General features: G+C 40.1%; 2 protein-coding genes and 1 pseudogene across 2 annotated transcripts in view; 1 reads left to right on the top strand and 2 right to left on the bottom strand.

Annotated features, from left to right (window-relative positions):
* The window catches only part of LOC150039056 (uncharacterized), a 341,232-nt gene that overhangs the window by 153,019 nt on the left and 174,375 nt on the right, over window positions 1-13,838 (top strand). The gene's annotated exons all lie outside the window — the stretch shown is intronic.
* LOC150039066 (phosphatidylinositol 3,4,5-trisphosphate 3-phosphatase TPTE2-like) overlaps window positions 1-13,838 on the bottom strand; it is a 71,641-nt gene that overhangs the window by 33,607 nt on the left and 24,196 nt on the right. The window contains exons 14-19 of the mRNA XM_090328054.1: window positions 10,049-10,102; window positions 8,612-8,662; window positions 6,604-6,765; window positions 4,488-4,607; window positions 1,015-1,114; window positions 838-901 (exon numbers count right to left, since the gene is read on the bottom strand). Coding sequence (XP_090184180.1) covers window positions 838-901; window positions 1,015-1,114; window positions 4,488-4,607; window positions 6,604-6,765; window positions 8,612-8,655 — 490 coding nt within the window. The 5' untranslated portion in view covers window positions 8,656-8,662; window positions 10,049-10,102. The remainder of the gene's footprint in view (window positions 1-837; window positions 902-1,014; window positions 1,115-4,487; window positions 4,608-6,603; window positions 6,766-8,611; window positions 8,663-10,048; window positions 10,103-13,838) is intronic.
* Window positions 2,256-3,532, bottom strand: LOC150039067 (26S proteasome regulatory subunit 4 pseudogene; annotated as a pseudogene).

The raw sequence follows: 13,838 nt of genomic DNA, 5'->3' as shown, positions 1-13,838 counted from the left end.
TTCCCTTAGCAAACCTGACCTCATGGATAATGAACTTGTTCTCTGGGATTTTAGAAGATTAAGGTCTCTTTCTCTTGGATGCTTAGATAGCTAACAAAACTGAATAAATAATAAGTGAAATTTTAATGGAGCCACTTGAAATTGCATCGTATTTACTGTCTAACCACCAGGGAGTCTTGGTTTGAAATGAATGAGATTACCTGTGCCCAGATGTAATCTACCAATATATTACCATAACACAGTAGCCTATGAAATCATTGAGAAAAATACTTTGAGAGTATGGAAAGGAAGGAAGGAAAGAAGAAAGAAGAGAAGGTAAGCGAGACAGAGAAAGGAAGAAAGAAGAGAAACAAAAAAGAAGAGAGAGAAAGCAAAAAAGCTAGGCATTTTTGGCTCAATCTTGGAAATCAGCTATTCAGGAGGCAAAGATCTGAGGAACATGGAAAGACTTCATCTCAATAAATGGCTTGGTACAATGGCATACAAGTAGAAGAACTGTAGCTCAGAAAAGCTGGGACAGAAAGCAAGAGCCTACCTTGAAAATAACAATTACATAAAAAGTGCTAGTGGTGTGGCAGAAGTAGGAGAGCCTCCCAAGCAAGCAAGAGACTGAGTTCTTTTCCCAGAACCACCAAAGAAGCCAACGTAGTAACAAATCAAAAACAAAAAGCACAAACCAATGTGCCTTAGATAAAAAACATTGTAGTTTGGGAAAATCAAAGGGAATATTCTTACTTCAAAGGAAAATGTGGATTAAACATAAGTCAATCACATGACAAGTTTCAAAAAACAGTAATATAATTAAGAGAAGTCAATCAACAGTTAAGTTTCACAAACCAGTGATGTAAGTTAAATCTAGGTCAAATCCATCCTTGGCATATCGTCTCTTATTGCCAGACACCTGGGAGGAACAAAAATGATGAAGCTGTAAAACAGAAGTCAAGCACAAAGAATTTGATATTGCTACCTAAAACGTTTACCAGGATGGGAAGCAAACATGTCCTGCCCACTTACCAGTCTTCTGATTAATTTTTCTAGATGTCTTTTCTGAGTTGCAAGGTGAAAGATCCTCATAAGTGTTATGAGCCTCAGAAGCCGAAAGAATACAATCATTCTAAAAATTGATAGATACATACTTTTAGTTCAGAAAGAGAAGAGTTCATCAATACATACGTTTAAATCTGTGTACATATGTTACATTGCTCTGCACGACCCCCATGGCCTCCACATTCTGCTCTAGTGCTCTAACAGTCAGCTATACCCCTCATCCCAGAGGACACTGGGTAACATATGGACATACTTGGTGGTCACAACCAAATGGATGCAGGTGCTAATCACATCTAGGACTGCTGCTAAACACCCTACAATAAATATGAATCTAGGAAGAATGATAGGATGTTTTTGTCCTCTCTTCCCTACCCAAGTAATAACTATCTTCTCAAAATATCAGTAATGCTAAGATTGAGAAATTACTGTCTGGACAAACAGTAATGAGTTCATTCAGATTTATAGACTATTTTAGTTTTCATCTTCCCCCCAAATGAACTTTGATTGTTTGTACATTGGTGTTATTCCTTTTAGTAACAGAGGCTCCCTACAGCTAGTACATGCATATCAGGCAGGGAACAGGTTGCAATACTTCCCAACCATACTGGCTGGTGTTTCTCCTCCATTCAGAAACACAAAGGTGTGGACATGTCCAACAAGATTCATTTGGCAGAACTGCTTCAACCATGGTTCACAGATCCCAGAGTTTCCAATTCAGTGGTCTAGGGTGGAGGCTGATGTGTTCTTTCTTTCTTTCTTTCTTTCTTTCTTTCTTTCTTTCTTTCTTTCTTTCTTTCTTTCTTTCATCTTTTCTTTCTCTCTTTCCTTCTTTCTTTCTTTCTCTCTCTGTTTCTCTCTCTCTTTCTTTCTCTTTCTTTCTTTCTTTCTTTCTTCTTTTCTTCCTTCCTTCCTTTCTGTCCTTCCTTCCTTCCTTCCTTCCTTCCTTCCTTCCTTCCTTCCTTCCTTCCTTCCTCATTTCTTCGTTTCTATCTTTCTTTCTGAAAAACACACTTTATTGGGAAGCAGAGTGCTGCACAGCATAGACAACAGAGATTGCCAGATGTGAGACCTACAAGCCACATTTCATAAGACAAAGGGGAATTTTTAGTAAAATCATCTGACCCATGGTTTCCACTGGGCAGGCACTAATGGCTTCCCAGTGGAGAGCTAGGAAAACTCCCATCACTTTCCTGAGGCAGTTGTGGTTCCTAGAGATAGAGCCCCTCAGGTGTGCCTTCTTGTTTTTAATAAACAAGGTTTCCTTTAGATTTTTTGAAGTCTACATTTGTTACTTTCATTCTGCGTTCCCTCAAGGCCATCAGCGCAGCTTCCGTACAGATTGCCTTATTGTTGGCCCCAGAGAGATCATCTTTGCCCTGATCAAGTCATCTAGAGTCACGTTGTCTGCCAGGACAGTCATGCTTTTATGAATGTGGAAGGTGAGCTTATTTTTTTTCTCATCTGGCAGGGGGAACTCAATCTTTCTGTCAATGAAGCCTGGTCTGATCAGTGCTGGATCCAAAGTTTCTATCTGGTTTGGGGCCATGATCACTTTCACATCCCCCCTTGAATCAAAACGATTCAAGTGGCTTAACAGCACCAACATGGTTCTCTGAACTTCTCTCTCACCTCCAGAGTCCAAATCTTACATTCTGGTGCCAATGACATCAATTTAATCAATAAACACAATGGATGGTTCGTGTTCTTCTGCAACTCGAAACAATTCCCATACAAGTAGGGGCCCGTTGCCTAGGTGCTTTTGAATAAGTTGTGAGCCCACCTCTCTCAAGAAAGTGGCCAATGTTTCATTTCCTACTGCTTTAGCCAACAGTTTTACCTGTGCCAGGTGGCCTATAGAGAATGATGGGTGTTTTATACCAATCTCTTCATAATATTCAGGATGAGTGAGAGGCAATTCCTCAGATTCCTTAATATACTGGGTTTGGTTGTCTAAGCCACCCATATCTGCATATGTCTCCTGGGGAGCCTCTCCACCTTCATCACTGTGACCAGGGGGACCGTGTCATCCATTAGCATCCCTATCACCGCATGCACTTTGTGGTTGAGCAGGACTGAGCAGCCTGGTTCCAGCAGGTTCTTGTCCAGGATGGAAAGGATGATGACACAGTGCTCAGAGCCCACAGATGTGGACACCATAGCACAAATGTCATCAGTGATCCTCTTCCAAGGTGCCTACCGACATCAGGGTCCCCCCCAGGTCATCCACCTTTCATCTTTCCTCCTCTTGCTTTGCTTCTAATAGCTTCATTTGTTCCTGATTTCTAAGAAATTCTTCTTCCATGAGAAGATAATCTTTAATTATCTCTAACTTCAGTTATTTCAAGTGACACTGAGTTTAAGGTGTCACCAGTGGCAGTTTGCTGGCAGCATCTGGTCACTTCGTTTTCTTCTTCTATTTCTCCACTCTAGTTGGTACAGGTGCTTCATATTTCCTTTTCTTGTCCTTATCATCCTTCTTGCTACCTCTGGCCATGACCATGACTCTGACTCCGATCCATTTTGATTCAGCTGCTGTAGCTGCTACCTCAAGTGTTGTCTTGCTACCAAGGTCTCAAGTGGTGTTGAGGTTGCCCATTGAAGGACCATATGGATTGAGGTTATTTTCAAGATCCAAACCCTAGCCAAAGCAATATTTACTTGGGGATCACACTGGACCTCTCAGAAACTTTGGTAAGAAAGAATCTATTTCTTTGACTTCTAATGAATATAGCTAAAAGCCTCCTAACATTAGCCCTCCAATGTACATTGGTATTTTTCTATCTCATTTAGGGAAAGGGAGATAGAGACAGAGGCAGACACAGACACAGATACAGACAGACAGCCACACCCATACACATATTACTTAGTAATCCCTTACTGCTTTAACTTTGCCTTAACATTCTTCGTTTTACCAAACTGCCATTGCAAAAATCCATTATCTGGGTTGCCATATACGTGATTTCCTGGTTTCCATCGGCTATTTTTTAGAGAAGTATAACTAGAGCCACTGAAACTTCATACATGTTCAAGTCAATACACTTGCAACATTAGGAAAAGCAGATTAGTAGATCATCAAGGGGGGATTTCAAAATGATGTTCCAGTTCCTATATCCAATGGAAGTACTTTAGTGAAGACACCTTTAACTGGCTTTAAATGCTGTCTGTTTTTAGATCTCAAGGGTATGAAAATGTATCATTTTCCCTTCATTTGTTCTTCCATTTTTGTGTTACAGTCCCTTGAAATCAGGTTCTTATACTTGCTAAGTAGGCCTCTACCACTCAATCCATGTCATCTTCCCTAATATTTTATTTTCAAAAAATGTATCAGGTTCAGAACTTAAACAGAAATCGGTTCAATATACACAATTTAAGCCAAGAATAAGTACAAATTAAGGAACAAATGAAAGAAAAGTGTGACAGTTAAGTCATGGGCTTCCTACCTTTGGATATCTTTAAAAAATGTAGCATTAAAGAATATGTATGTGATGTCCATAAATAAAATAATGATAGTGATGGCAGCATCTGTAATATTGAGGAAATCTGAAAAATAATGCTTTTTCCTGTAAGAGAAAGTAAAAAAAATGGTTATCTTCTTTAAGAGGATAGAGGAAAATCTTTAGAGCAAAAAGTACTTGACTCAACTTCATTAAAATTGTTATTGTAATAGATTCTATGAAATGGATGGACTGGATTTGGGAAAGAGAAAACATAATACTGGTGGAAGGTATTCAAGTAGTAAATTTGTATTATTACATACTTGCATACCTGATGACAATCAAAGCTTAATGAATAAGCCATCTACCCCATCCATTGGACAAGAGGTATGCACTGCCTTCTCCCATGGAGTTGGAAGAAGACAAATGCAACAGTTCTGTTGAGCAACAATTTCAGTACATCATACTATCCCCAGATCAATATATGAGTATCATATGAGATGGGTATGAACTGCGCTTCTGAACTCATAATCTGTCCTTGCACCCACAATGGAATCCCACGGGGCTGCTGTGTCCTTAAAAGGACAAAGACCGACATCCATCTACCAGACTCCTCTCCACCACTGACTCCTGCAGAGGTGAGCACTAGTCCTCCAGGAAAAGCATCTTCACACTCTGAGGCAGTCTGTCAGGATCAGACTAACCTGGCAGTGAATAACTCTGCTTAGCTCAAGAGAAGAAGGAGAACAAGTCCTCAGGAAAGAACATACACTACCTTCTGAAATGACTTGGAGAAAGGGAGGCTAGGAAACCCAGTGCGTGACTCGCCCAGCAGCCCATCCCTAAGGCTTGCCTCACCCATCCTACCTTTCAGAAAACCAGCAAGCAGGAAAGGGAAGCAATCTATTTCTTTCTTGCTACATCTCACTAATGAGATGATAAGCAATCTCCACATCACCTGCAGATGCTTTCATTGAAACTTTTCCTTTCAATGAACTCGGGACTATTTAGAGTGCAGTATCTAGTATTTCACATACTATCAAACGTTACTTGAAATTCCAGTCAGAATCAAAGTATTGATCTATAGACCTCAAGTATATACTTCTCCTTCTAATTTTTAACAGTCATGGGGCAGAACTCTGGGACTGGGTACTGTCCCTGAGCTATTTAGCTCAAAGATACCATGCAACACTTGAGCCAGAGAAACACTTCTGGTTTTCTAGTAGTTAACTGGAGATAGGAATCTCACAGACTTTAGCACCTGGGCTGGCTTGGAACTGTGATTCACAGATCGCAGTTTCCTGAGTAGCTAGGATTACAGGCATTAGACACTGGGCCCAGATTCTTCTTCTTTTTTTTTTCTCAAGTCTTGGTGCTTCAACTCAGGGCCTGAACACTGTCCTTGGACTTTCTCAAGGTTAGAGCTTTACTACTTGTGCCACAGCACCACATCTGGCTTTTTCTATATGTGGAACCGAGGAATTGAACTTGGGTCTTTCTGCATGCTTGGCAGGCATTCCACCATTAAGACAGACTCCTGGCACTCATACTTCTCCTTCTTAACATACACATTGACATATTAATTACCTGGTCCCTTTTGGTAAGTCCCTTTAAGCTTTATCTGTTCAAAGACTTTTCTCAACTACTCCATGAGAGTGTCTCAAGCAATATAAAACTAATTAAAGCTACTCAATGAAAATCTGGGTTTGGGCCTTGGCTTCAAGAATGCTTTTCAAGAGGCACACATTTGTTTGGATTGATCTTCTAATTAATTTAGTATCCTGAAAAAAATTTGGCTGGGAGTTTGTCCTAGTAGAATGCTTGCTATCATGCACCAAGAACCTGGTGCAATTCCTTGGCACCACATATATAGAAAAACACTGGGAGTGGTGCTGTGGCTCAAGTGGTAGTTCTTTAGCCTTGAGAAATGTCCAAGGACAGCGCTCAGGCCCTGAGTTCAAGCACCAGGACTGGCAAATAAATGTTATTTTGTGTAAATCAAGGAGATAAATGGGAGTTTCAAGCACACAGTTAAGGGAAATAGTGAGCCTGAGCTACTTGGTGGAGGAGCCAGTCTCAGTAGGGTTCTTCAGATTTAGGCTTCAGAGAGAACAAAACTTACCCTTTCAGAAATACTTGTAGAACAACATCCAAAAGGAAAAATATAGCAATCACAAGGGAAAGTGATCTGTACTCTAATGGAATATGGAGTTTGCTGGTTGTAACTGTAATATCTGTTACCATTAGACCAAGATCGACAAAAATCAGTAGTATTGCCAAAATCCTAAAATAAATAAAGACAATGAGAGTTTGGCACCACATTTCAACAATTCCTAAAACTATATGTCAGATGCTAAAAAGACATTATTTAAGATTATAGTGGCCAGTGGTATGAAGAATTAGTGCATTACTATCTAAAAACATTGTTCAGTTTTTTTATCCAATAGAAGCACTGAATAGTGAACAACATTCCCTCCTAAACAGTATACTGGAGGGTATGTAGAAACCACACAATAACTGCAAGCTAGAACAAAAATGGAAATGAAATGACTAGTCTGTCAGTATAAACTCTTTAAATATTGATAAATTCTGAAGATGAATCTATCAGTTTCTTTTAGCACATTAAAAGTCATCAATCTGAATCTTTGTCAGACTGTAATAGTTAAAGCTCAGTGAAGGCATAACTGACCTAGCGCTTGAAGGACTACCTGCCTGTGTGTGGTGGTTCATAGCTATGATATTAGCTACTCATGAGACTGAGGAGGATACCAGGTCAAGGCCAGCCCCAGCAAAGAAATTCCACAAACCCACTTCAACAAGACAAGCTAGGTGTGATGATGTGAGCCTCTTGTCCCAGCCAGGTCAGTAAGGCAACTTCAGTCTTCCTACTGAAGTCCAGGCCAGTCAGAGCAAAAAGCCAAACCTTATCTCAGAAATAAGAAAGCAGGAAGGGCTAGAAGTCTAGTTCAGTCAGTGAAATGCCTGTCCAGGAAGCATGAGGCCCTAAAATGACTAATGCCCACTTGGATCCTAAGATTTTTATTGAGGATTTTAACATGGATATGATTATTTATTTGGGGGTACTCCTTGCGCAGCTATGGACATATGAAAAAGAATTCAATTCCATACATATTTATGGAATTGAACTCTAAGTGCTTTGAAGCCTTTCTGTCACATATTTTAAACGGACTACCCATTGGTTGATTGTATCGTTTATGTCGTTATGACGATGAATTGAGAAGATTTCAAAGTCTTTAAAACTGAAACTCAAATGAAAATACTATTAATTTTTATGTACTCTAAGGCACAGTATAAAATTATTCTCATATGTAGAGTGGAAGCCTAAGGAACGTGTTTCCAGAATGGAGGAATCACATAAATAAGGGAGTTATTAGAATACAACCTATACTTCCAAAAGTTTAACACTTCGTTGTTATTCTTTCCTTTATTTTTGCTTTCCTTCTTTCCTCACTCCCTCCATACTTTTCCCTCTTTCCTTCTTTCCTACTTTCCTTCCTTCCTTGCTTCCCTCCTTCCTTCCTTGCACTCCCTCTCCCTCTCCCACACCCTCCCCCTCTCAATCTCCCTCTCCCTCTCCCTCACACCCCTCCTCTCATTCTTCCAGTATTTCTGTCTTTCCTTCTTCCTTTTCCATTCCTGAGCCTTGTACTCTAGGTGCTGTCCCTGAGCTGCTTTTGCTCAAGACTAGCAAACTCACTTGAGCCAAAATGCCACTTCTGGCTTTTTCTTGAGATAAGAATCTCAAGAACTTTCCTGTCCAAGCTGGCTTCCAGTGGTAATCCTTAGCTTTCAGCAAGGATTAGAGATGTGAGCCACCAGCACCCAACTTATATTTACTTACTTTCATGAGTAGAAAAACACATAGCCATATGTCATTACATAGACTTGCTTAAATGCCATTTTTTTCTGAGTTATAAGACCAGCTTAAGACAATTTTCCAAGATCAATTGGATTATAGTATGAAGGCACACACGGGTTATTTTTCAACATCTTAACAGTAGAAACTCTTGTTGCTCAGTTTGGACTTTCTTAGATTCTTTTCACTTCAAATATTGATGTTATATTTTATATACATACTTCATTGCTTGTATTTCTACAGTCTTACCCACCTGAATGATAGAGACAGTAGAATTTTATTTGCAATTTTCTTCATGTGGTTGCTGTAAAATGTGAACAAAAATAAAATCAGTCACATTTTGTCTCTCTTGATATGGCTTTTTTACCTTTTAAGGAAAAGAGTGATCTGTTGGTCTTAGGAACCGAAACTTTGGTGCAAATCCAAACAAAAGTACATGCATTGTACAAGATTAACCAAAACCAAAGTCCTGTATAATATCAATTTAAAGGGATATTCTACACCAGTTTTATAATGAAATGCTTTTAATAAACAACTAAAATATTTACATTTATGTTTCATGAGTTTTTCACCTTCACATCCAGAATATATGAGGAAACAAACATACATATACCATACACCAAGTTTTGAATCTTTAGTGTAATATTTACCTTTCACATAAAATTCTAACCCTGACTTGATGGTAAGAGACTTTTCATCCACTAAATAAAGCACATACAATATGAGGGGCCTGTCCTCAGCTGTCAGTTCTCCATGAACAACTGGAAACCTAGTCAAGTCATTATATATTGGCCAACCCAATTCCCAGAGCAATGAAATGAGGTACATCGGGATAAACACGGGCCCAAAAAGATTCTCGTGTCTTCATCATCATCTCTTGATATGGACATCTGACACGTAGTTGGGCAGAATTTTGTTTAAGGCTTGAAATACACCTTGGAGGTGAGCCATTATAGGAAAACATATTTCAAATTAAAACTTCCCTAAGGACTAGTCTTTTCTCATTCTGAGAGAGGGGGGGGGAGGGAGGGAGGGAGGGAGGGAGGGAGAGAGAGAGGGGGGGGAGGGAGGGAGGGAGGGAGGGAGGGAGAGAGAGGGGGGGAGGGAGGGAGCGGGGAGAGAGAGGGGGAAGGGAGGGAGGGAGGGAGGAAGGGAGGGAGAGAGAGAGGGGGGGAGGGAGGGAGGGGGGAGAGAGAGGGGGAAGGGAGGGAGGGAGGGAGGAAGGGAGGGAGGGAGGGAAAGAGAGAGAGAGAAAGAGGAAGAAGAAGGAGGAAGAGGAGGAGGAGGAGGAGGAGGAGGAGGTGGTGTAGGAGGAGGAGGATCAATGCTGGTGTTGTATCCTCTAGCTGGAGATAATGGAGCACCTGCAGAGTAGTTTCTTATCCTGCTGGGGCTTCCATCAAAACACTGAATTGGCTTTGGCCATTACAATAGATTAGGAATAAGAAGAATTCTTGATATTTATTCTTAAGACAGCTAAGGTTTGAGAAAGGTAGCTGCAGATATTACATCCAATGCATCTTAGAAAAATATCAAAAATCCTGTATTGTCATCAATACTTCCAAGAAAGTTCTCTAATCTAAATCACTTTCCTTTCTTTGACTATACTTTCATGTGTGTCTGTACCTACATTCATGTTAATATCTATAAGTATACCTAGGTGAGTGGTGCATATATGTTCAGAACATACCCTTCATTGTTGTTAAGTTCATCACGTTTTGTTGTGGTATCAGACAAGATATCGCTACAGGATGAAAACAAAGCACATTGTCAGGTATCTTCTAGACTTGATTACATATCCCCCCATATTTCTCCAATAACCATCAACCAACCGTTCAAAAATGTTTTGTTCTACTTCTATGTATTTCAATATATTCTGTAGTTTATCTAGCTGTCTATTTCTACTGGAATTCCATCATGGGATGATAGCATGCAGTAATACAATCATTTCTTTTTTCCCATATATTTTTTGTAATTAATGGAAGGGTTACATTATATTCACCAGATTGAAGGTGCATCACTTCACATACATTGATACCCTTTCTCATGTCTTGGTCCCCATTTCCCTCCCTTCCCCCCGGAACATTATCTTGTTTTCCCCCCTTCCCTATCTGTTTTCAAATAACCAAATATACGTATATACAATATATCAGATAACAAGGTGAAATACTGTAACAATATGAGATAACCAAGGGACGGCAAAAAAGATGAGAGATAACAGTACATTAAGGACAACAATCACTCATTATATGGCTTTTGTTTCTATATCCTGGAGGTCCTTTCATTTAGTGTCATACGACATGGGCTTATGTATCTAGGTTTTGTTCTATTGTATATCTCTGCTAGGGGAGCTCAAGGTTTCTACTGATTATGACAAATGAGGGACACCATAGAGCCTATGCTCCTTTGAGTCTGACTTACTTCACTTAATATGATTTTTTCTAAGTGTTTCCATTTCCTTCCAAATGGGGCGATGTTGTTCTTCCTGACAGCAGCATAGAATTCCATTGTGTATAAATACCACATCTTGTTGATCCACTCATCAACTGAGGGGCATCTGGGTTGGTTCCATTCTTTGCTATGGTAACTAGTGCTGCAATGAACATCGTTGTGCTAGTGGCTTTAGTATGTCCTTGTTTCTGGACGATTGGGTAGATGCCAAGTAGTGGAATTGCTGGATCATAGGGGAGCTCTATGTCTAGATAAGTAGGGCTGCGTTAAACTGCAGAGCTTCTGTATGGCAAAGGACATAGCTAGAAAATTAACTAGACAACCTACAGAGTGGGAGAAGATCTTCACTAACCATACAACAGACAAAGGCCTCACATCTAAAATGTATCAACAGCTCAAAAAAAATGAATCACTTCAAAACTAATCTCCAAAGAAACAACCATCTAGTAAACAGATGAACCAAAGACTTAAGAGTCTTCTCTGAAGAAGAAATATGAATGGCCTATGGACACATGAAGAAATGCTCGACATCTCTGGCCATAAAAGAAATGCAAATCAAAACAACTCTAAGGTTCCACCTCACTCCAGTTAGAATGGCCGTGATTGAGAAATCTAATAACAACAGATGCTGGAGAGGATGTGGACAGGAGGGATCATTACTCCACTGTTGGTGGGAGTTCAAATTCCTTCAACCACTATGGAAAGCAGTATGGCATTTCTTCAAAAGACTAAACAGAGCTCCCCCAATCATTTCTTATGTGTGTCTATTAAGACTTCCTTTATACTCTACAAAGAAAACCATTTGTATAATTACATTGTAATAGAGAAGGAAAAGAACAATTCTGCCTTTGTGCTGTAAATATTTCCTTTGGAGAAAGCTTGGGGAGTGCTGGGATGATACTTATTCTGTGACTGTTGAGTGGAATATTAGGCAGATATGTGCTTCCATTGGCTATATGTCATTGGTTGAATCGGTTGCGGATTCTATGGAGAGGATCTAACATGGTTGGGATCCATCTCCTCATTTATGTGCAGCGGTGTCTGTTGTGTGAAATTGGGTGCATTGAGGCTTAGCTGCCTTTTTGTTGCTAATCATTGCAGTATCTTAGCCACATGAAGTCACTTTCATCTTGTATTATTTTCAAGTTTTCTTTGTTACATAGAAATACATTTTCATTTTCTTCCTTTTCAGCTCCATTCTGGGAATACCTTTTTCCATCCTTTCACTTCAACCTGTACTTGTCTTTGCTAAGGAGGTGAACTTCTTTTTGGGATATTTTTGTGCTGAAACTACTAGGGCTTCATCTTAGGGATTGGTTGCTCTTCCTTAGGTTTCTCTATCAATTCTGGTACTCTACCACTTGAGCCATACTTTCAGCTTTTTGCAAGTTAAATGGAAATCACAATCTCATACATTTCCTGCCTATGCTGTCTTTGAACCATGGTCTTCATGAGATCTCAACAGTACTGACCATTACAGGCATGAGACACCATTGCCCAGAATCTGTGTCGTCTACCTTGACTGAGGTAAAAAGTACCAGGTGTATAGTATTCATGAGGTACATAGTATACATGATTCCATAATTTCAGCAAAGCAGTGCCAATATATATATATATATATATATGTATAAAAACACACACATGGAGAATTCTTAGGTGAGTCTCCTGTCTCCTGGAATTTATCATTTGTTTAGATATAAGACTCTTCTTGGGGTGGCTACATAAAGACAATCGCATTTGGAACAGCATGAGGTAGTGGTAGGCAGGAAGCAGAGGTGCCTTCAGAAAGTTCAGTGAAGCTAAGAATCCTACAAGTGCTCTTCCCTCTCAGGTAGTGTTGTCTCTATGTTAGGTGGGTGCCCCAGGCCTTCACAAGTTCCTTCATCATTCCTGATGGAGCTTCTCTCACAGCCCTATAAAGTCTTGATATGTCTTCACAGAGATGAAACACTGAACCTTGAGTTTTTCGGCTGTTTTGCTTTGTTTAGTTGGTTTTGTCCTTCTAGTCCTGGGTCTTGAACTCAGGGTGTGGGCACTGTCCTTGAGCTGTTGCAATCTATCACTCTATCACAACCTACCACTATAGCAGCACTTCTGAGTTTTTCTATGTGCATGTAGTACCTAGGAATCAAACCTAGGGTTTCCTGTGTGCTAGATAGGCAATCTAATAGTAGACCACCCACTCAGACCAGTTGTTTATTTTTTCTTTTATTTCCTTTCTTTCTTAGTTTCACTCCCTTCCTTCCATCCTTCCTCCTTCCCTCCCTTTCTCCATCTCTCTGTCTCTGTCTCTCTGTCTGTCTCTATCTGTCTCTCTCTGTCTGTCTTTTTTCTTTCTTTCTTTTTCCTTCACCTGGCTTGATACTTGATTTTGGGGGAGAATGCGGTGGGCGTTGGTCCAGAGTCTTATACTCAGGGCTTGGCTGCTCTCCCAGAAGTCTTCAGCTCAAAGCTTGTGCTATGCTCCTGGAGCCATAGCTGCACTTCCAGTTTTCTGATGATTAATTAGAGTCTCCTGGAGTTTTGTGCTTTGGTGACTTTGAACTGCAGTCCTCAAATCTCAGCCTCCTGAATAGCTAGGATTGCAGGGGTCAGCCAATGGCACCCAGTGATACTTGATAATTTTTTCATGAAATATATTGACTGTAAAGTGAGATGACTCAAGACTTGAGCTGTGGCATTCACAATCAAATCAAATGTCAGTGACAACATTGATTTGTCTTTTCAATCAGCTGTAGTTTGGAGGTGTAAATGCCCTCAATCCACCCAGTTTGCTGATTCCTTCATCTCATCCATTCTTCAGCATCATCTTGATGCTTCTGTCTCAGATAGGATTCAGAAACCATAGTCCTGAGGCAGGAGCTCGATCCTTGGGATTAGAATGTGGCCCTCACTTCACTTGGTAGAAGCACCATAGCAGAAGCACTCTGGCAGGATAATGAATACTTCTAGGATTTTAGTTTCATTGTTTTCTGCTAAAGAGTCTTCAGAAAACAGTGGAGCCTCCTACATCCTATTACCTCCAAATA

Source organism: Megascapheus bottae, unplaced genomic scaffold, assembly GCF_031878675.1.
Source record: "Megascapheus bottae isolate mThoBot1 unplaced genomic scaffold, mThoBot2.hap1 HAP1_SCAFFOLD_50, whole genome shotgun sequence".
NCBI lineage: Eukaryota > Metazoa > Chordata > Mammalia > Rodentia > Geomyidae > Megascapheus > Megascapheus bottae.
This window is presented reverse-complemented; position numbering and strand designations above follow the sequence as displayed.